The sequence below is a fragment of the Trachurus japonicus genome, chromosome 20 (genome assembly GCF_045865225.1).
Source record: "Trachurus japonicus isolate A0001 chromosome 20, Traja_1.0".
Lineage (NCBI taxonomy): Eukaryota > Metazoa > Chordata > Actinopteri > Carangiformes > Carangidae > Trachurus > Trachurus japonicus.
The window spans coordinates 21,500,980-21,521,970 of NC_140926.1; the positions used below are offsets into that span (position 1 = coordinate 21,500,980).

Below are 20,991 nucleotides of genomic sequence, written 5' to 3' on the forward strand. Positions count from 1 at the left end.
GTGCGCATCATCACACGGCGAAGCTCAGACGCTCTTAAACACAGTGGAAACAGCCCCTCTTTCCTCTGTGTCTCTCTCTCTGACTCCTGCTCTCTGTGTTGCTGTGTGTTACATAGGAGCCTCGTTCTCTCTCTCTCTCAAACAAACGCAGCACGCCACGTAACATGCACGAAGGACGGCGTCGTCGCACTCCGGATGTGGAGTCACGCCGTGCACCTTCTAAAGAACGCCTTCACAAACACAGGATTGTTTTATTTATTTTTTTACTATAGATGTGAGGCCAACTGACAGGATACAGACCCCACTCTCCTGCGCCATGTGCAGGGGCCACTCCATTGGAAGACGTAGGCAGCTATAGAGCACGTTAGTGAGTGTGAATCCCGTGCAGAATCTTCAGTAAAGTAGGGAAGAATAATTGTAATCATGCAAAAAAAAAACTTTTGCACAGGAAAAATTGTTCTACTTTTCTTTCCCAGGATCCTTTGTGTATTTCTGCTGCATCTGTTCCTCTGTTCCGAAGTGTCTGATCAAACAAAAGCTCCACCTTTTAGCATGGGAAGAAGACGAATTAACCAATACCGCATAACTGGGCCACCGCAGCAATAAAACAGCCTGCACTATCCATTGTCTCAGTCTTTGCAGCCCCACTCGCCCTGACACAAGTGGCTCACAACAAACGTTAAGTCAAAAATATATAAATAAACAGTCTAATAAGCAGGGGGGGGTTGCTGGGGGAAAAGGCGCAGAGATTTCCCATTGTGGCGCCCGCTTTATTCGGCCCTTATCTACTGGGTAGCGAGCGCAAAAGAGGCATCGTGTAAGCGTTCCGATTACATCGTGTGGGTTTGTTACCCAGGAATGTAAGATGCACTCAGCTCATTCTGCTGTGCAATACACAGGGTCCCTCACCAGCCCTCCAAAGCATCTTAAGTGGAGAGGTCTGAGGGACCAAGACGCACGCGAGGATAATCTTATTAGCTCCGCTGAAAGCTACCGACGAGCTGTGTTTTTTTCACTGTTTGTCCTTGACAAAAAAACAAAACAAAACACAACAAACACTCCTCAGTTGCCCAGGCTTTTCCATTTGCAAAATTTGTGTGCGGTGGAGTCCAGATTGCTTGGCGATGGAATAATATTTTGCTGTTGTGCCTCTGAAGTCAAGATTATAGAGTTATGTCACTTTGTAAAAATTTTAGGGAAGGGAAAAAAAGCACAAAATAAACAAAACATTTTCCAATGCAGTGAAACGAGAAGCCATAATTAACCTGAGCGAATGAAACCGTACAATCAACTTGAAGTTTTACAGTGTAGCTGTACTGTACACACCCCAAAACAAAACAAAAAAAAGCAGGACTCACACATCGGTTGGATAATAAGAAAATGTAAATGACTAATAATCTGTATAGCTTAACCATGGCACAGTACACAAAAGGGTGAGAAGCCCTAGTATTAAACCAGTTTGCATGTGCATATCTGGGATTTGATATGTGTGTGTGTGTGTGTGTGTGTGGCGGGGTGTGACTAATTCCTGCTAAATGGCCCTTACTTGAGGGGCTGGTCCCCATCAGCTGTAGGCCAGACTTAGCCATCTGGGCACAATGTTAAGTTTCAGTGGTGAAAGGAAGCCACAGCCACCAACAAACCCCCCCACACACACACACCCCCCCGACCCTCTTCCCCTTTTGTGCCTTCCAGGGCCAAGGGCGATCCATAAGTGCAGTGTTGAACACAGCATGGAAACCTAAGTATGTGGTTTCCTCAGAGAGCCATTAGGTTTCGGGAACACCTCCTCAGTAGGGATTTTTGAACCAATGACAGGTCCTCGAAAACCACCAGCACCACCACCACCAGCGTGTCCAGTCCACTGTCTCCTTAAGGGGCCTCATCCCCTCGTTGACCTTATCCAATGCAAACACATGCAGCCCGGGCCAGCGCGTTCTGTTTTATTGCTAGATTCAGCTTAATCTCGCTGAAGGGCTCAGACTCCTCCTCCCTCATCGCCCCTCAGTGTTTTAGTTATTCCAGCTGTGCAGGAGCCCTTAATGTTGTTGGCATAGCTGCGAAATGTGCAAAAACACACATTGTACACACAAGAAAACATGTGCAGGCATGCAGGGGCACAGTGAGGTGCAGACACACACACACACACACACATATACACACAGTCTCACGCTCCTCCCTTTCTCCATTCATTTTCTCCCCCTCTTATCCCACTTTTGCTCACAATCTCCCTCAATCGTCTCCATCTCCCATCTCTCCCCTCCCCTCTAACTCGCTGCGCCGCGGTGCGTTTGTGCAGCGTTGATAAGCCTAAGATAGCAGATCTCGGTGGTCGCTGATGTAATGATGATGAATGCTGCGGCATTGCCAGTCTCCCCCCTCAGGGGGCCCTCGACACTGAGCAGTCGCCCTAATGAAATGAACACAAATACAGTACCCCGTCTGTGAGGGGGGGTAACCAAATCTAAGAAGACACTTCAAGAGTTTATATAGAAATGTCCCCCAGTTTCTGAGCGTGTGTGTATAAGTGTGTAAGTGAGAGTGTGTGCCATGCATTTGCAAATGTGTACCCTGTGACAGAAAGCCATGCACCTTAAGCAGTTTCATTAAAGTAAGCCTGTAAAGACATCGCCTGAACATATCAAAAGGCAGTGATTTTTGATACCGTTAGCAGTAGTTTAAGCTTGCATGAAGGAAAAGAGAAAAAAAAGAAAAAAAAAGAACAGAATTTTTTTCTATCAAAGGCAAAAGTTTATTTTAGTGTTACACTTTGATGTGTACAATTTGCAGATGACTTTCAACTCGGTGCCTTTGTCACCAAGGCGTATAATTTATGTTAAATTGATTTGCTTAATGTGCTTATAAAATAAGAATGTTTTTTTTTCTGAGGGAACAGTCTGAATTGTGGTATTTTAAACCTGTTTAATCGCCTCCCTTTCTGTGTGGAAGGATTACAGTCGAGCACAAATAAAGATACACCCTCTTTCTCTCTTCTCTAATTGGGTGTAGGACAGACATTTCATGGGAAAGACATTAATATGAAATTAACGTTTATTTTGGGTGACAACGGCAACCGGTGCCGAGTAGTAATTCTGCGTTTAGTGCCAGGCCTCTCTGCGGTGACACACCGCGGATGAAGTAGTCCCCATGCAGATGTGCTGTGCTGTTCAAGGTGTCGAAAAACTAATTCTGAGGGAACCATGACCTCAACATCTTATTTAAAAAGAAACTTGAGGGAATCTGTTCCACATCACGACGTCGCCACGACTTGACGTAAACACACATGGAAGTGTCTTTTGTGTTTGTGAATTTGTGTGTTTTTTGGGGGGGAAAAGGGGGGTGGGACAGAGGGGTGAAAATGAGCAACACGAAAGGTGAAAGCAAAAGGCAGGAACATCTGCAGGACTGGGTGTGGGCGTCCAGGTCAGAGGGATTATGGGTGAAAAGGTCCTGCTTTTAATTGCTGCTTTGGAACTGTGGCCTGCGTCGTGGAACACAAAAGGCCGGTCAGACACGCCTCAGCGGCTCGGACTTGTGAATATTTGCCCGAACCAGTGGAATGCCCCGCTTTTCTCCTCAACTGCCCCCCCCCACCTCTCCCACTCCACTCCACCACCCCACCCACACCCTACAGACCCGACCCCTTTCCTATTCACCACACAGGCACAGCTCTTTTTTTGCTGTGGTCTGACTCACCTGGGTGAGAGGGAGGGGGAGGGGGAGGGGGGGTGGCAACAAGAAGACACACGCATACATGTTTGCACACTAAACACACAAAAGCCCGCGAGGAACTGTTCACGAACTCTGCCCCCCCCTACACCCCACCCACCACCACCACTACCTCGTGCTGTTTCTCCTCAAGCTCAGTCATTAGCATGATGTAATGACAGTTTCAAAAAAGGGGGGAGACTGAAAACATTTCTCTCATCCTGCTTTTCAATAAAAAGCAAAAGAATGGCACCTGTGATCAGATATCAGCGGAGAAACTGACACATGTGCACACGTAGATGCACATGTGCACCGCACAGATTCCGACAATTAACTTGCTCGTACTGCAAAAAAAAAGAAAAGAAAGAAAAGCCCCCTAGAAAATGAAAGCACCCCCCTCCCCTATCAAATGCATGCAACAGTGATTTGAGATGATATCTGTGCAAGTAGGACAGAAATGTCTTTGGTTGTGGATGACGGCTACACATGTATACATGTGGGAGTGATTAGAGGACAAGCTCTTGTTTAATTCTGTTTTGATTGGTAGGGGAGTAATTGCATTGTGTTTTTGTTTTTTTCCTTTCCTTTCCTTTTTTTTTTTTGTAAGCCAGCAATTGCTTACAGATGTTGTTGTCGGGTCAGAATGGATGACAGACTCTGGTTTTTCAGGGGGTTGGGAAAAAAAAACAAACAAAGCGCACAGTGTTTGTCTGAAGTTTACCCCTCACCACTTCCCCCTCGCCTTCCCTCCTTGGGGAGTTGGTAAAAATTGCCCCCCCCTCCCTCCCTCCCTCCCTCCCTCCCTCCTCGCCTCCTACCCTCACCACCACCACCACCACAACCCCTCTCTTGCAGTTTCAGCAGCACGCCTGTGTTTGCGTTACAGCTTGACTTTACTGCTGGCCTTTGTATCCATGCGTGTTTATAGGGTGGAGGACAATTAAATAGCACAGGTAGGGAATTAGCTGGTCTTTATTGGAAAGAAAATGTTAAGCCAGACTAAATATTTCCAGCAATCATGCATGAATTATGGAGTCCTAAGTAAAGGCTTTGTATTGGACCAAATGAAGCTGTCCTGTACTTTGTGGAAATGAGCGGTTGTGGTGTATCACCATGTTGTCTCCATAATCAGAGACCTCCATGACCTAGATAGAGTGGAGTTTGTAGACGGCCTCTGAGGTGCTGAACCGAGCAGCATGTCTGCTAGACTGTTGGCTGAACCCCTTCTAAACCCACAGACAGTATTAACTTGAACCACCTTTATTCTTTGAAAGAAAAATTGCCCGGCACCATGATATTCCCAAAAGGGCCTTCAAACAACCCTTGTTTTTTCAGGACTGTGAATGTTTCTCTCTCTGTGGTATCCCCTTAAGGTTTCTCCTTTCTCTCTGGAAAGGCTGTTAGAGCAGGATTATCAGTGTATCCACAAGCTGCCTTTACTTCTATTCTGAGACATAAAACCTAGTCAGGATGTCCTGCCTTACTATGTTTATAGAGTTGTTAAGATTTTTTTATTTTTTATTTCTTATTTTACATTTGACAAGAAGTCAGAAGTTTAGTGTAACATAGTTGAAAATCAGGCGAAGTATACTCTGGTTTTGGATATGTAACCACAGTAAGTGGAGAAGGAGATCAGCCTCCCGACGTGCAGATCAGAGCCCAGCAGGTTTGAGTTAAAATAAATCAGGGTGAGCTGGTGGATTGACCCGTGGTCTGCTCTGGGCATCATGAAAAGGGAGGGATTGGATCTGAAGTTTTCCCCTCACAAGATTCCCAGTGTTGAAGTCTTTTACTCGAGGCAGTCTATTGATAAAATGTTTAACGTATGGTAGATCAAGTAAGAGGTAAAATAAACTTAATGCGCAAATCACAGGGAGGATTTATTTTGGTTTTTACAAGTGGAGGCAAAAAAATTAACTTATCTGTCAGATTCACCTGGAGATATCTTACCTATCTTCTTCCTCCTCTTCTTCTTCCTCACCAGTCATCCCGTCTCCATGAGGTGCTGAGGAATGAGCGATCGCCATGGAAAACCAGTCCCAGGCCAGTTCAGCAGCTGAGAAGAAGAAGCGAGTGGAGACCATCGTGGCGACCAAGGGCTCGTCGGCGCGGAATGACATCAGCGAGAAGGCGGTGGCCTCCAGCACCACCTCAAACGGTACGGGTCAGATATAATGTTTGGTGTTTTGGAGCACACCCAGTCGGATGTCTGCAGATGTCATCAAACTGCCAACACCATTAAATTGTAGAGAAATTAAACTTCAAAATGAATCAAAATTTATCCCCAACTCGTGGTGCGATGTCACGTAATCACAAACTCCATCCATTTTCATATTCTGACCGTTGCCACAAAGACCCGAAGCATCTCTTCGTCCAAGCATTTCCTGATGTTTTCCAGACCTCTGAGAACTTAAGACGGAGGTGTGGCCACACTGCACCCCCTATATCTCTTAACATATTTGAACATCTGGGCCTCTGATCTACTGGGGACCGGGGAATGTGTTTTCTTTTTGTACCCATGTTCTTATTGCTTTAAGATGAAACTGACCAGCTCCCAAAAACACGATTTCAAGGACACAGGCTCCTCTCAGATCCTCGCTAATGTCTGTTTATGTTCCCCTATTCTCATGGTTCACAGTGAGTCGCATGCTACGCTCGCTGGTAGCAAAACTTTGGCATGTTTACATAGCAATGTCTTCAACACATGCTATTAAAAGTGGTGTGGAGCTTACAGTTCATTAGGCCTGTCGTCATCCGGCCTTTCATTCTCAATTCAGTCGCTGGGACGAGGAATATTAGATGGCAGTTTTTTCTCCTGCTTCTTTTCGGCTGGAAGCCTCGGAGCATCGAGCTTAAGTCATAACAAAACCAGAGTTGAGATCACCACGGCCTAAGCTGCAGCTGTGCTCATTAGCAGTGAGAGGATTTGGAAGGTTTTGGGTATGGAGGGGTTGGGGGCTATAGTAGCTGGAGCTGGTGGCTTGATAGAGAGTTTTCTGTCACCTCCCCCCTTTCCTCCCTCCCTCCTTGACTCTGCTGATGTCAAGTACGATCATCCCAAGTGCGAACAGCAGACAAACAATCCAGGAAGAGGGTAAATAAGCTGCCGTGGCTCGGTCCCCATATGGGAGTTATCACAGGAAGTGGGTAAGGTAATGCATCCTGAAGCATCTTGGGAACACTCTCACTCTTACTCAATCCCATATGGCCGGCATGATTTTATTAATTAAAGGGGCAGCAGGAGAGAGAAAAAAAAGTTTGTCATGGAAAAAGAATGGATGCAATTTGGTTTCATGATTGTGGATCTCTTTTTTTTTTTTTTTTTCCCAGTAATGTGCTGGTAATTAAAGCGCCGAACAGGACAAGGTTCGTCTTGAAAACCAGCCACGTCAGGAGATCTGCTCCAGCGTTAAGCACCCCCCCCCCCTAAAATACAGTAGTCTTATAATTCACTTGATGAGGGGGAGGGATGATGCTTATCTGCGCAGAAAGGTCCCTTTTAGATCCCAATCTGGCTCTTGGAATCATAAGATAGCTTACACATTCTTTGTGTGGTTATAATTACAGCGCATTCCCCAAGTCGCCCCCAGAACTCATAACCTCTTATCAGGTGTAACCCTACACTCGCCTCAACTTTAACCCCCGTAGCCCTTGCCCCGCTGCCTCCATCCAAACAAAAGGTAATTGTGAGCAGCTGTGGAACCCCAGCGACTGGTTCCTCTTAGGAAAGGCCCCGGCGAAATATTTCCCCTCCCGTCAAGCAGTGGAGCAGCGGCCCCTGATCTCAGCGCAGCAGAAACCCTGTGGCGCGCCCGGCAACAGTGTGCTACGATAAGTTGTGAAAAGTGGGGGAATGAGTAGGAGGGGCAAGGGGGTGGGGGGCGCAGAAGAACATGACGGATGTTTTAGTTTTGGTCTTTCCAAGGCTAAACGTGAAGGCTGTCCTGATGAGCAAAAAAAAAAAAAAAATCTTCACGTCACGTGTGCCACGGAGGGGATAACCGCTCTCCTCCGCCACCAGTCTGTCATCCCCCTCTTCCCCTTCACTCTGTAAAAGTTTTGTCCAAGTTGAGCAGCCTCAGAGTAATTATTGAGTCCTGGTAGAGCGTTCCCACATGGTTGGCTAAATGGTGGCTTCATCCTGTGTGCCATTCATCTCCGTGCCCCCTCCTCTCGCACTGACAGCTCAAAAGGGCCGACTGTGCCACAACAATGCTGTGATTGGTGCTCTTTAGGAGGGGTTCGGAGTGAGGGGGGGGGGTGCTCTCCCCTCCCACCCTCATCATTCGGCAGGCAGGTGGACCACAAAGTCCTCTGATTCTTTTGTTGCGTCCCGAGCTTAAAAAAAAAAAAGAAAAAAAAAAAAAAGATGTCCATGCTACTTGGCTGGAGAAATCCTGTCGTCATGGGATAATTTGCGAATAAAAAAAAAAAACAGGGCGGGGGCTGAGGGGTTGATTATATGAGAGAAAAAGAAAGAGAAAAAGTTTCTGGTTGGCTGCACTTTTATGATACGGGTGCTGCTGATTTGAGGGAGCAGAAAAATGGAGGACACAGTTCAGAAAATTGTCAATTCTGCTTTAACATAACAGCGAAGCAGTGAATGTAAAGCAGTTCGTAAGGAGGCTGAGATGGGAGCTTTATAATGGTCTTGCTTAAAAGGGCAAGAGCAAGGGTCTCAGAGGCAAACAAGTTAAGCTTTAAAGGGCAACAAATGTTGGGCTCTCGTGTAGGTTACCGGAGAAATCCCTAAGCAAAGAGGGAGAGCGTGGCTAAAGTGTTTAAAGAAGAAAAAGAACACTTCACTGCTTTGGGGGAAAAAAAAAAAAAAAAATCCTCTGACGGGGAGAGAAGAAAGGATGATACAGAGCAGAGAGGGGTGAGATAGAGGAAGAGTGAGGGGCCACCTTCTTTTTAGGCAGCCATTTAAATGATCAACAGTAAATAGAGGGGAATGTCATCTGACAGAAATAAAGTTCCCGTTAACAGCGGGGATGGAAAGTAATTTACAGATACGCTGTCCCCGCCATCTTTGTGCCTCCCAGATAAGGTTTCATTTCAGAAACGGATAGGAGACATTTTCACTTACGGGCCCCCATTCTGGGACACCTGTGATAACAGCTTGTGGACCCCTAATTGAAAATGGGTTTCAAAATGGATTTTCACTTTTCTTCCTCCCTTCTCTCACCCCCTCCCTTACTCCATACCCTCCCTTCCCCTCATGACTAACCCCCCACCCACTCACTCCCCCGCCACCTCTCCGTCAACACCCAGCTCCATCCCTTGTTTCCTTGGCGTTCCCTTGTCGTCGGCAGAGGGAGGCAATATTGGTAAGACGGGGAGGGAGGGAGGGAGGGAGGGAGGGAGAGAGCTTGGGGGGAAATGGAGCGTTGGGAGCGGATCATCCCTCAGCCCGTGTCACAGCTATGACAGCCGCGTGATCCGTCTTATTAATGAAATCATTGATCACTTGATGGGACTCATAATCAACTGCTTCTCCAGTGTGTCCTGCCCAGTCTCCTCCTCCTCCTCCCTCCTCATGTTGCCACCTCTGCTTCCACTTTTTATCAATATTTTACCCCCACCCCCTGCAAAAAAAGAGGAAAAGAACCACTCCTGATCATTTAAAAAAAGATTAGTAAATATGTAAAATTTTAGGCAACAAATGCCGACAGATGATTCAGCATCAGGAGGTCAGACAGGGATTGAACGTGGATTGAAAATGTTTTTTAGAAAAAGGGCATAAATGCATCTGCTCTGTTTTCTCAAAGAAGCAGGCTGCCGGTGCTGGTGGTTACTTGAAGTTGTTTTGTGGACCACAACAGCTACAAGGTGATCTCTGTCATCTGTATTTGGGCTGTGTGTATTTCATGGGGACCAGAGGAGGAAGCGGGGGGCCCCTCTGTGTTACCCCGCTCTGGGCTCTGCCTGTGGTGGCTAATGAGAGAGGACTGATGGAGGGATAAGGGACCTCATGGGAGCTCTGGCTGGCCCACGGGTCAAACAGCACAATGGAGGAGGCGTTATAGAGCCTGACACACAACCCCACACAGGAAAACTGGCTTTTAGTGTCAAAAGACCTCTGTACGCTCCATAAATAATACATAGAAAACATCACTTATTCACTAAACAGAATTACTTTTGAAGAAATTAATTTATCTGCTTTTGTGAAGCACATCATGGGGGTTTTAGAGGAGGTAGCCTATAAAATATAAAAGCTACCTGTTAGATCAGGATTTGTTAAATCGCACTGAATCCGTGTGCACACACACAGTGGATGTGTTTTGCTTTCACCGGTGAGCCATAGCCATTTCATGGACCTCTGCACTGAAGGCAATTTCCTGCAGCAGCAGGGGGACAGGCGTTTGGCAGAGCCACCTCACAGGGGCCTGAGGCGCAGGATTAGCTTAGCCTCGCTGCTAATCAGGGCGGAGGGGAACCTCAGCTGCTCGGCCCAGTCCAGCCCAGCCTGGCCTCTCTTCGTCTGGCACACTTCCGCCTGCTCAGATCTGCCTGCTGGAGCTCCGCTGCTCCTTCACTGCTGGAGGATGCATATAAGCTGCCTCCTCTAGACTCCTGCAAAGCTGCAGAGATACCGCCCCGAACACATCTGTAGCGGAACTGCATCTTCTTTTTGTTCAGTGCTCATCCTACATGTTGTAGCAACCTGAAATAAAACTCTGAAATTATCCCTTGAAGCAAAACCCCCCTGTTTATTATAACTTGAAGTTTAGTCCATTGTTTAGTTCCAGCTGTTGGTAATATCATACTTATCATAGCGGTTGCTCAAATCTGGGAACACATTGATCCAATGAAGTCAGTTAGGGCAGGAAAACACGAGCAGCCAGATGATGGGATGGATTGTAAATAAGCAGTTTTAGCCAGGTTATTGAAACCAGTTCATTTGAAGATACAAAACACACAGTCAGTGTATCTGAAATGGGAAATCAGTGGATGCACAAGTACAATTGATTTAGTGAATCACATCTGAACAAAGTTTGGCAAGTGTTTCAGTTTATTAAAAACTTAAATTACTGTGTTCCCTGCATGGACTCCACTAAAGTGCCACATTCAGTTTTAAACTGTTCCACTTTAATGATATACACTGATATAAAGTGCAGTCTCAATTCAACAGCTCGGGCAGAGATTATTAAATCTAATATGTTGTGATAGTTCATGCTGACCGTCACAAAGGCTCTTTAGAGAAACCTGAGGTCATTTTCACTGACATGCTGTGAGCCAGAAAGGCCTGGGGGTCAGAGGTCACCCGGGTCAGGGAAAAGTCTCTGAACCAATGACCGACTCACAAAGACAAGTCGGCCTTCCCCTGTGTGAGAGGATCGGCGGGGTTACGTGGGCCGGCACGGCCTCGGCATCCACGCCAGGCCACGCCGGACCTCCTTCCTCTCTGAGCAGTCGGCGCGGGGGCGGCCCGAGGGCCCCATACTCATAAACCTATAAAGTGGAGAAACAGTAGTTGATTATTCTACCACTCTGTCCATTTGTCGGTAGGCATCAGTGGCCTCCCTCCTGCCAGGAGCAACAAAGCAGGAGTGTCCTGACCCTGCCAGGAGGATTTATTGTAGTGTGTTCTCCGCTGCGTCCTCTCTGTTTTGTTCGCTCACTCTCTCGCCTCCTCGCCACAGTCGGGTTCTTGTTGAACGGGATGAGGTAGCAACTAGTGGCCCCGCCACCAGGGTTGGAGTTAATATGAAAAAATGACACGTGCATGGAGAAGGACAGGAGAATTGATCTGACATGTGAGGTGAGGATAAGTACACAAGGAATTGTTGTATGACTGTAAAGGCATTTTCTTTTCTGCTTTTTCACGTTTTTCATTTCTCACTTCAGGTACAATGACTTAAATAGAACACATGTTGCTTGAGAATTCATTCTTTATGTTGAAATTGCAAAAAAAGGCACAAATGCTGCAAGAAAATGACATGAAAGACAAACTAAAAACTTTTTGTAGAAGTTACACACATAAAACAATCTTAAAACATGATAAATCAGAATGTAACATTGTAAATCCATAAGTTACCTGGATAAAAAAAAAATTGCATTAATTAGTTTGAATATACTGGTGTTTAATTAAGCTGGTGAACTTAGATCGCATGGTTGATGTCTAGGAAAGCAAAACATCCAGTTACACCCCAATGTGTCAGAGTTTCTGTTTTGAACTTACTATTTTTTTTCTGGTCTGGAAGCGGCCTCTCTGTTCCAGGCCACTTCCAGCTCTGTGCTCAGAGCTCACTGGATTAAATCAAGACATGCTTTCAGGTTTGAGAGAGCAAAAAAAAGGCCCCATACCCCATAATCTCTCTCCCCTGACCTCCACACCTCCTGGGCCTTGACTCTCACCCTTCTCCCTGCCCCCCCCTCCCTCCCTCCTCCCTCCCGTCCTCCCCACCCTGCTCTCTCCCTCGCAGTGCGAAAGAGGAGCTAGGATCAAAGGCCATAAACCATGGCAGTGATTTCTGGTGATTGATTAGAAGCAGAGGTTGAGAAGCAGCAGCTCTCTCCCCTCCTCTCTTCCCACCCTCTGGTGCTGCGCACGCATTCTCCCAGGGCTCTCGTAAATAGCTCAGGCTTTAAGTGTGAAAAGAGTAGCCAGCGATTGGCAGACAGAGCCCCAGAAAACACATCCGTGCCGAAGCGGCTTGGCCAGTTTTTCTGCCTTCTTCCTCCTGGATGGCAGGGGGGTGTCAGTTGATAAGAACCATTTGTTGTCTTGCTTGGATCTGGGGAGGGACAGTGTAATCCCCTCGCCCTATGGTCTGTTTCGCAGAGCTGGAGGAAAAGAGCAGAGAAGAGGAGGAGGAATTGATTTTCAGAGAGAGGGCATGCGGAGAATTGAACTCAGATGTGTAGCAGAGACAGGGTTTGAAAGAAACATTCTACTTGCGGGGAAACAAATGTCTGTAGCTTACAGCAGAGGGGCCGTGCAATTTGAACTTGAGCAAGTCCTTCTAATGTTAATCAATTGCATATCTGTCTTTCACCGCTCTCTCTCCCCCGCCTCCTCCTCCTCCCCTTGTCCTGAGCACAACTCAACCCAGAGGCCTCCTGACAAGCAAGTGCTCCTGTAAAGACATTTTAATAGAGCGTGGCCGTTCAGTGGCACCGAGATTAATGCCCCGACTGAATCTCCCACATGCTTTTTTGCACGAAAGACACAAATACAACATGCACCTCCTCTCTCCCTCTCCCTCTGTCTCCTTGTCTCTCCTTCCTTGGCTGCTCTCACCTGGAGCTGTGAGTCTAATGATGTTCGGAGTGTGGGCCTCGCAGCGACAGCTCCAGTCCCGGGGAGATGTGTCTCATGTCAGACTTTGCGCCAGACAGACTCCAATAAGGAGAGGGTGGTGGTGGTGGTGGTGGTGTTGTGGGGTGGGTTGGGTGTTCTTCTTCAACGCAGCTGGAGCGAAGCCAAAACTAAAAAGTGCAATTCTCCGAAGGTTTTGTTTTCCTCTCTGTGGTATTTACAAAGTGATTGAGCGAATTTTTGAGTGTCATGAAGTATCTCATTACGCCCTTAAAAGCTTTTTATCCATCCACATGCTGCAAGATATGCACACACGCATTGCACACTGTAGATACTCAGTCATGCATGCATGCATTGCAGACACATAATCTCTCATTTTCTCGCACTTTCCCTGACGACGGTACACACACACACACACACACACACACACACACACTCGGTGCAGCTGGACGAAGGGGGCAGTCATTATTAACTGTTTGGCGACCTCATGACTTCATCTACGGTGCTGTCAGCGGCCGACCACATTATGTCTCCGCTCGGCTCAATGGGCTCTTTGTTCTGGCTTGGCTCCGAAGCAGCTCAGCGTGGGGCTGCGTGAGTCCAACAGTCCCACTGCGGCTCTGGAGGGAGGGAGAAGGAAAGGATGGAGGGAGGTGGTGGACGGAGAGTGAGTGAGTGAGTGAGTGAGTGAATGTTAGGGGTAAGGGATGAGGGAAGATGCAGGGAGCTTGAGGAGATTTGGGAAAAGACACAGAAAGTGGGAGAAGACTGAGGGATGGGAGCGGGAAACCAGAAGTGAGATTAGCAGGGAGAGAGTGGGAATGAATGAAGGATGGAGAGGGAGACGGGCGCTCCGTGCTACAGGTGAATCCTAAATCAGCCCGGAGCAGGAAAGTCTTTTACTATGATAATTTCAAACACTGCTTCTGCCCCCGTCCCCAACCGACTCATTCCAACGCCGGTTTGTAAAAGACGAGATGTCAGCTGAGCCGCAGCTGCCATCCTTCGTGTGGAATGTGGGATTAATGGCAAAGTAATGCAGAGATTAGAGAAGGAGGCAAAGGAGCGGAGGCGGGAGAGGAGGATTCATCCACTGGCGGGAGTGACAGGAGAGGTCATACATGAGGGGAGCTCATTACTGAAGAGCGGACAGCAGCGGGAGGGGAGAGCATCAGAAGGAGTATGAGAGGATGTAAGGACAGAGAGTGTTGAAGCAGGAAGATATGATGAGGAGGTGAAAAGATCAAGGGAGGGAAATGTAGAAGGCTCCTTTATACGTGGCCAGATAGAGGAATGTGTCCCATGCACGGAACATTAAAGGAGCAGCTTTTCACTTTTGTGTATTTTTATAACTGGTGTCTGCACTCAGATCAAACTCACACCACTTACACTGTGTGCGCCTTACATATCTTCCCTGTTGTAGATTTGCATTTAAAGCTGAAAGCTACTCCTAATGTTCCTCAACACAGAAAAGTAAGGTTCTCTTGGGTAAATGGTGGTTTGATTATAAATATCGAAATGTCTCTGATGCTACCCTGTCTTCTGGAACAGAAAATTGCATTGCGTATTCGCTCAGTGCAATGAGAAATATTTGTCAAAGATATGTTGATATTGAGGATATTGCAAAAAAAAAAATCACAAGTATACTTTTTTCCACAAAAACTACAGTAGAGTATCCTCTGTTCATATATGTAGATGTTTATGCTCATGCAGACCTGGGTTATGAAAAGCTCATGCTCTGGTTTAATAGAGACAAATACACAATTGAACGCAATGTGTTTCATTACTTACATTTAACCCAAAAACTTCACGCAACTTTGGAAACAAACTCTGGCCTCTGAGCCGACAACACTGTGGTTTGTATGTTCTACAACCTCACAAGTTCACATTCGCACCTGTGTGCAATTTAGAGTCGACAATTAACCTAATGTGCAACCCAGAACCTTCTTGCTGTGAGACGACAGTGCTAACCGCTGAACCACCATGCCACCCTCATTCAATCATGTATTCTTTCAAAAATATGTTCCAGGAGACATAGTTGACCCTTGAGACTCCGTTATTGAAACAAGTAACTTCAAACTTTAAAATGTGACCTGTTGAATGTCTTAACATGTTTCTAAATCCCTAACTTCTAGCTCAGGAATGGACGTCCTCCCTGTATCACTCTGCGGTGTGTACATACACTTGCATGAAGGGACTGCTTTTCTTTGCATTACTGAAGTCTTTATCTAATCACATGGTGCCTTTTTTTCTCTGGCCTACTCACCTCCAACCCTCCAGCCCCTCCCCAGCAGACGGTGGTTAAATCTGTTTGGCCAACACGGCAGATCCTCTAATCTGCAGAGCTTTCCCTGCCGGCTGCAGACACTGTAATGAAGGGGTCCAGGTCTCACCTGTATTTTAAAGGGGGGGAGAGGGGTGAATTACACCCTGTTTTTTGTTTTTTTTAAAACGGGTATTCCCATTCACATCCCACGTTAAAAGCCGGCGGGGGTCAGGGCTGAGATTTTGCACCAACTGTCAACAGTAATGATGATAGGATGTTGGAAGGCAAATGATGATTGATAGGTTATAAAGGATTCTTTGTGAGGTGAACGGGGACCTTGTGGATTTTGATGGATAGAAAAAATGTGGAAAATGAACTAATGTTGTTCTAAATAATTAATGTGTCAAGCTGTAAAGGCAAAAAAAAAAAGTTGATTCAATTAGATTTTCTTTTTTAAACAACAGGTGACTTAATGCTTGTGCTGAACGCCCCCCACTCATTTTTTGGGAGCAGAGTGAAGGAGTCAGTTGAGTTGTGTTATTTTTATGGTGTTTGGCTTGTAGTTTGGAATTCCGATTGTCATGCTCTCTGGTAAAAAGGCCTTATGTCCAAATGTGACGGGTTAGAAACAGTAAGCATTACCAGCTGCAGCATCAAAGGCCCAGGCATGCTGTTCATTTAACCCAGATCCGTCACACTCATGTGCAGCCCCTGATTCAACCTGTAATGTAGACATTCAGCAGAGGGCATTAGACTGAGACTAATGTAGAGTTATGGATGCAGATTAACTCCTAGCACCTCTCTACCTGTGAAACGTCATTATCACATAGGCTAATACATTTGGAAGAGGTGATATCGAACATTAATATGGATTGGATACACAATGAATAACATCATTACCAGCAAATGTAGCCTATACACTTTGCTGTATAAATTTGATTTTGTAACACTTTTCAGAAACTTCCAGAGCACATATGTATCTTTAGGGCTAAGCAAGATCTATATGGGAGGAAGGCTGGTAAATGCTAATTGTTACGTGTTCATGTTCTCCTGTTTGGCTTTAATGACCAGAACCAGAGCTGTGAGATGCACAGTTTTGGTTTTTGTCAACTAAAAAGGATGAAGAGTTTGGTCTCTTTCCGGGCTATGGAGGCGTTTCAGTTTGGATTGTGACCTTTTATGAATGAACTGAACATGTTCTGTCCAGGATTCGCACGATTCTCAGACTGAAAAGTTTTCCAAATTGGCCTGCTTCTTCCCTCCTGTTTACTGAGCTGAAATAGCAGGTGTGAGGACAGATCAGGAGCAACAGAGCGGCGGGTGAATTAGACGGACAGATCCGAACATCCACAGGCCTAATCACCACAGAATAGAGAGAGAGAGGGAGGGAGACAGAGGGAGAGTCCACTCTGGACTTAGACGTTCACCAGTCATTGATAAAGTGCTTAGCAGCAGGAAAATTAATGAATCCGGCCTGACTGGGAGAAGGGGGGGTGAGTGGGTTAGGGTTGAAGGGGAGGGAGAGGAAGAAGAAGGGGAGGAGGAGGAGGAGGAAAAGGGCTGTTGGGGGTGTGCGGGGTGGGGTGGGTTGGGGGGTAATCCTGTTCCAGCTAAATGGCTGATCCCTCTCATTCCTTAGATATCAAATGTCAAAAGTTAAATTAGCCTGCTAGCCTCAGATAGGAGTTAACATGCTTTTAAACGGGGCAGGGAGGGGGGGTGGGTGTGTGTGTGGGGGGGTGGGGGGTGTCAGCGATTCCTGCCCCCTTTGGGATGGCGGGCAGGTGCCTTTGAAGTGTCTAATTATCCAGCTCCTAGTAAGTGCTATGGCTAACTATCTTAATAGGGGCCTCTGTGCCCTAATGCAATGTACACTTCTGTGCTCAAACACATGTAGCATGATGTGTGAATGAGCATTTTCACACAAAATTAAAAAAAACAGAACATTGTGTTGTGTTTACACAAGAGTACTCCGAGTGGAAAATGCTACACGGACTTAAAAAAAAAAAGTTAAGATAACATTCATTTCTATAAGGTGGGAAACATCCACAGTGGCAGTTTGGATCACATGTGATGTGCTTGAAATTACTTGTATTATTTTTTCTATTTTATCCCCGAACTCTTGGCTCCGCGTTTCTTTGCTTTGGCTGGGGTATCCACTTCTCTTGGCGAGCAGCTCCTAATCTGAGTGCCACAGACTTGGTCCGGATCACTCTGGTGTCAGAAGTGGGATTCCAATGCTGAGGCCCAGTGGAAAGCTGGCCCACTCTGGTCTGGTGGGCAGCGTGCCCAGATCCACCCAAAAAGACCCACTATCCCAAATGGACGTAATTCTGCCCTGGTCTGCCCTAGCACACAATCACTTTATATTGTTACAGAGGACAGTATAAATAACTAACAGGTTGCGGCTGATCATAGTTGGCTTGTGACTGTCTGAAGCGACACTAACAGGGTCTATAAGCCAATCAGAGCGCTAATGGCTGGAGCTTGTATTGAGGCCTTGATCAAATGCATCTTTGATTCCTGAAAGAATGCAGGCCAAGGTGCCCTTTCAGTGAAAAAACCTTAAAGGCCATAACTATCCATGGTCAAAAACGCATCAGTGTGCATTTTAGAGTCGAGGCTTTCAGCTCTCACCGCGATGCTCATTGCTCCCTCACAATGTGGCCCTGATGAAACGGTAGTGGGGTTTCGGGCCGCTCTATGGTGGGCCTGTGCCCCTAATGGGTGAATAAGGGGTAGCTATAGGGCAGGCGGAGGCTTGGCACGACACAACCCCCGCTGTGAGGCTGATTTGAGGTGAGCGCAGGGGAAAGAAGGACAGAGCCACGCAAGGCTTTGATTTGCCCCTCCCCAGCCCCGGGGCCTGGAGGCTGGAGCTGCGAGATGCTGAGCTCTGGGTGTGCGTCCCAGCAGACCCCCGGCGGCGGAGAAAACAGGCTGGGACCGCGGGGCCCACGGAGCTGGGGGGTTGGTGGGGGGGGTGGTTGGGGGCCCAGGGTTTGCCGAGAGCCAAATTGAGATGTGGGAGTCGTCGAATTTGCCTAGATGAATATTGAAGAGGGCATTTGCGGGCTCTGTGTGGGAAATCAGCAGCTGACAATAGACTGCTAACCAGGAGAGGGAACATCCTGACCTGCCCATGCCTCTCACTGCAATTCGTCCAAACATCAGTCACCGCGCTTATGGTTAAATAATGTACCACCATGGATTCAGTCTGCAGAGACTGAATCAAACATGAGCGCAAAATAAGAGGGAGTGAACTCCAGAGCACTGACAGATATTTTGACTGGGGATTGCTAAGCATCCTGCCCACACGTATCAGGGTAATGACCTGATTCTGCCTTCTGACATTTAGAAGACTTTGTTTGTCAAGGAGTTTCTCGAATGTCACCCCCTTTTTTTTTTTTTAGGCGGATACCAGGAAGCTCCATTAGGACTCGGTAACCTTCGCATAATGCCAAACTGAACTCTGTTGTGAGGAAAAGGCATCAAGCTCCTTGGGGCACGCCAAGAAGTTGATCAGAAAAATACCTCACACAATTGCAGTAATCCCCCGCGCTCTTGTTGTGTTGGGCTTGGTGGAGTTTGAGCGGCCTCTCTCTCCCTTGTCTTTCAGTCTGCACTAATCGTGAATGATTCCCTCTGTCTATAGCGCCAATGCCAGGGCCGGTGAATCAGGTACATAAGCCTAAGCCGCTTGGAGAGGTGCTCTTATTAAACTCTAGCCAGCTGCTGGAATTTTTCTTCCCCCTCTCATTGTTAATTGGGGAGTCTTGAGTCTTTCCCGGGAGTTGATTTGCAAGAGAAAGAAAAAAAAGGAGCAAGAGATTATTGCACAGGAGGAGAGGAGCTTTGAAGAAGTGTTTTGTGATTTCACTGTATATCCTCTACTCCTCTCCTCCTCGTTCGCTCTCCGTGTGCTTCCCCAGCCAAAATCTGTTTGTGCCACTGACAACGGTGCTTTGAGAAGTTCGAAGGTGGAACACAGCACATGTCTGGCTTTTGGCTCAGAGGTACAACAACACCTCCTCTGATGTTTAGGCTTTTAGGAAAGGCGGTAACAGGGAGGGGGCGGATGGGGAGAAGTAGAGTTGCGATGTGCAATGGCCCTTTGTGCACCCGTGAAACATGCATGTCCCGGCTTTAGATACCCGCTGTCTCAATGAGTCCAGGCTGGAGGGCAAATCAGATGCTTGACAGTCAAGGACAGATTGGCATGTGGAGCAACAGAAACCCTTGTTCTTAACCTCTGCCTCTGGAAAATACCTTTAAAAACAACAAGCCAAGGGTTTTGTCTCTTTGAATTGGCCGTGCACCCTTAACTGCAGCCCCCCCCCCCTTGTCCCAGAGCCAAACTCTTAAGAGGAACTGGCCTCGCTCCATATCTCATTATCTCTTTTAAGATTTTGTTTTGTCATTGCATCCACTCTCTCTTTTTATACCGCCATATTAAAGGCCATGCATAGGGTTTTCTCTGAAGGTATTCGAACCAGAGTTTTACAATGGAGACCCCAGACAAGGGGAAAAAAGGGAGAAACCTGGGCTTTAGGATTTAATGAGTGGCTTGCTGGGGGTGAAAGACGGATAGAAAGCAAGTGAGGGAGAGCAAGCGAGAGTGAATTTGTAGAGGGAGAGAGAGAGAGAGAGAGAGAGAGAGAGGGGAGAAAGAGTAGTAAGGGAGGAAGAATGCAGGAATGGAGCACCAGGTACCATTATAGTGAAAGAGAAAGCTCCTGAAATACTAGAGCTGGGGCGTGTGCTCTGATCAGGACGGCAGTGAGCACAATTACCTTCTTTTCAAATCCTTCAGTGACACTGCAGGAGGAAGGAGGACTTTGAAACTTGAAAGGCAGGAGCTCGCTTTCAACCTCAAACGCGAGCAGGAAAGGGCTCTGAAATTTGTTCAGTGCTCCCCATCCACCATTAGCTTGTTTCTTCCTCTCGCCTCCAGGCATTTAAGCGCTTTTTGAAAAGATGTTAAGAAATTCAATCACCATAGAGAGAGAGCAGGATGGTTCTTTTTTCTGTTTTTTTTTTTTTTTTTGAGAGGCATGCTTTCCTCTGGTCCACAGAGGACCGGCCTGCTGCTTTTGTGTTGGGCTGAATAGACCTGCAAACTGGTAGAGGACTGGATGTGGCAACCATGGGAAAAGAGGAAATAAAAGAGGAATGAAAAATGAGGGAGGGAAAAAGGGAAAGGGTCTGTTGGGCGAATGGTCAGAGTTAGAGAAGTGTTGCAGGGTTGAACTTTTCAAAGTTGCATGTGTTTACCTGTGTCTGCTCTGTCTTCATTAGGCAGTTCTTTGACAGATACTTGACGTGTTAGAAGGATATGAAAACCTTCCACCACTGGTAGAAGCAGCACAGAAGAAGAAACCTTCCCCCAGACCTCTGCTGATCCTCAGCCAGTCCGAGGAGTCAATTGATCCTCGTGCTGCTGAGTGTTTGTTTAACCATTTAAAGTGCTATGAACTGAAGTAATGAAGCCCCTAAAGGTGGTATATGGTAGAATGATGAACCCCCTCCCCGTGGGGCTCGCCATGGTGACCGGAGGGGGGATGGTGGGACTGTGACACCGCTGTGATTGAACTGTTAGTCGCTTGACCTCCCTTGGCGGAGAGAATAGCAGTAGGGGCACTGGAGAAGGAGGGAAAAAGAGGAGAAAGATGGGGGGAGGAAGTGAAGAAGACAAAATAAAACAGTGAAATATAAGTAATTCATAGTATATTTCGGAACATGAGAAGCTGAA

The 20,991-nt window shown here is 46.9% G+C and overlaps 1 protein-coding gene across 1 annotated transcript in view; it reads left to right on the forward strand.

Annotated features, from left to right (window-relative positions):
* Nucleotides 1-20,991, forward strand: part of gli3 (GLI family zinc finger 3) — a 96,097-nt gene that overhangs the window by 11,927 nt on the left and 63,179 nt on the right. Inside the window, exon 2 of the mRNA XM_085763886.1 lies at nucleotides 5,693-5,866. Coding sequence (XP_085620012.1) covers nucleotides 5,734-5,866 — 133 coding nt within the window. The 5' untranslated portion in view covers nucleotides 5,693-5,733. The remainder of the gene's footprint in view (nucleotides 1-5,692; nucleotides 5,867-20,991) is intronic.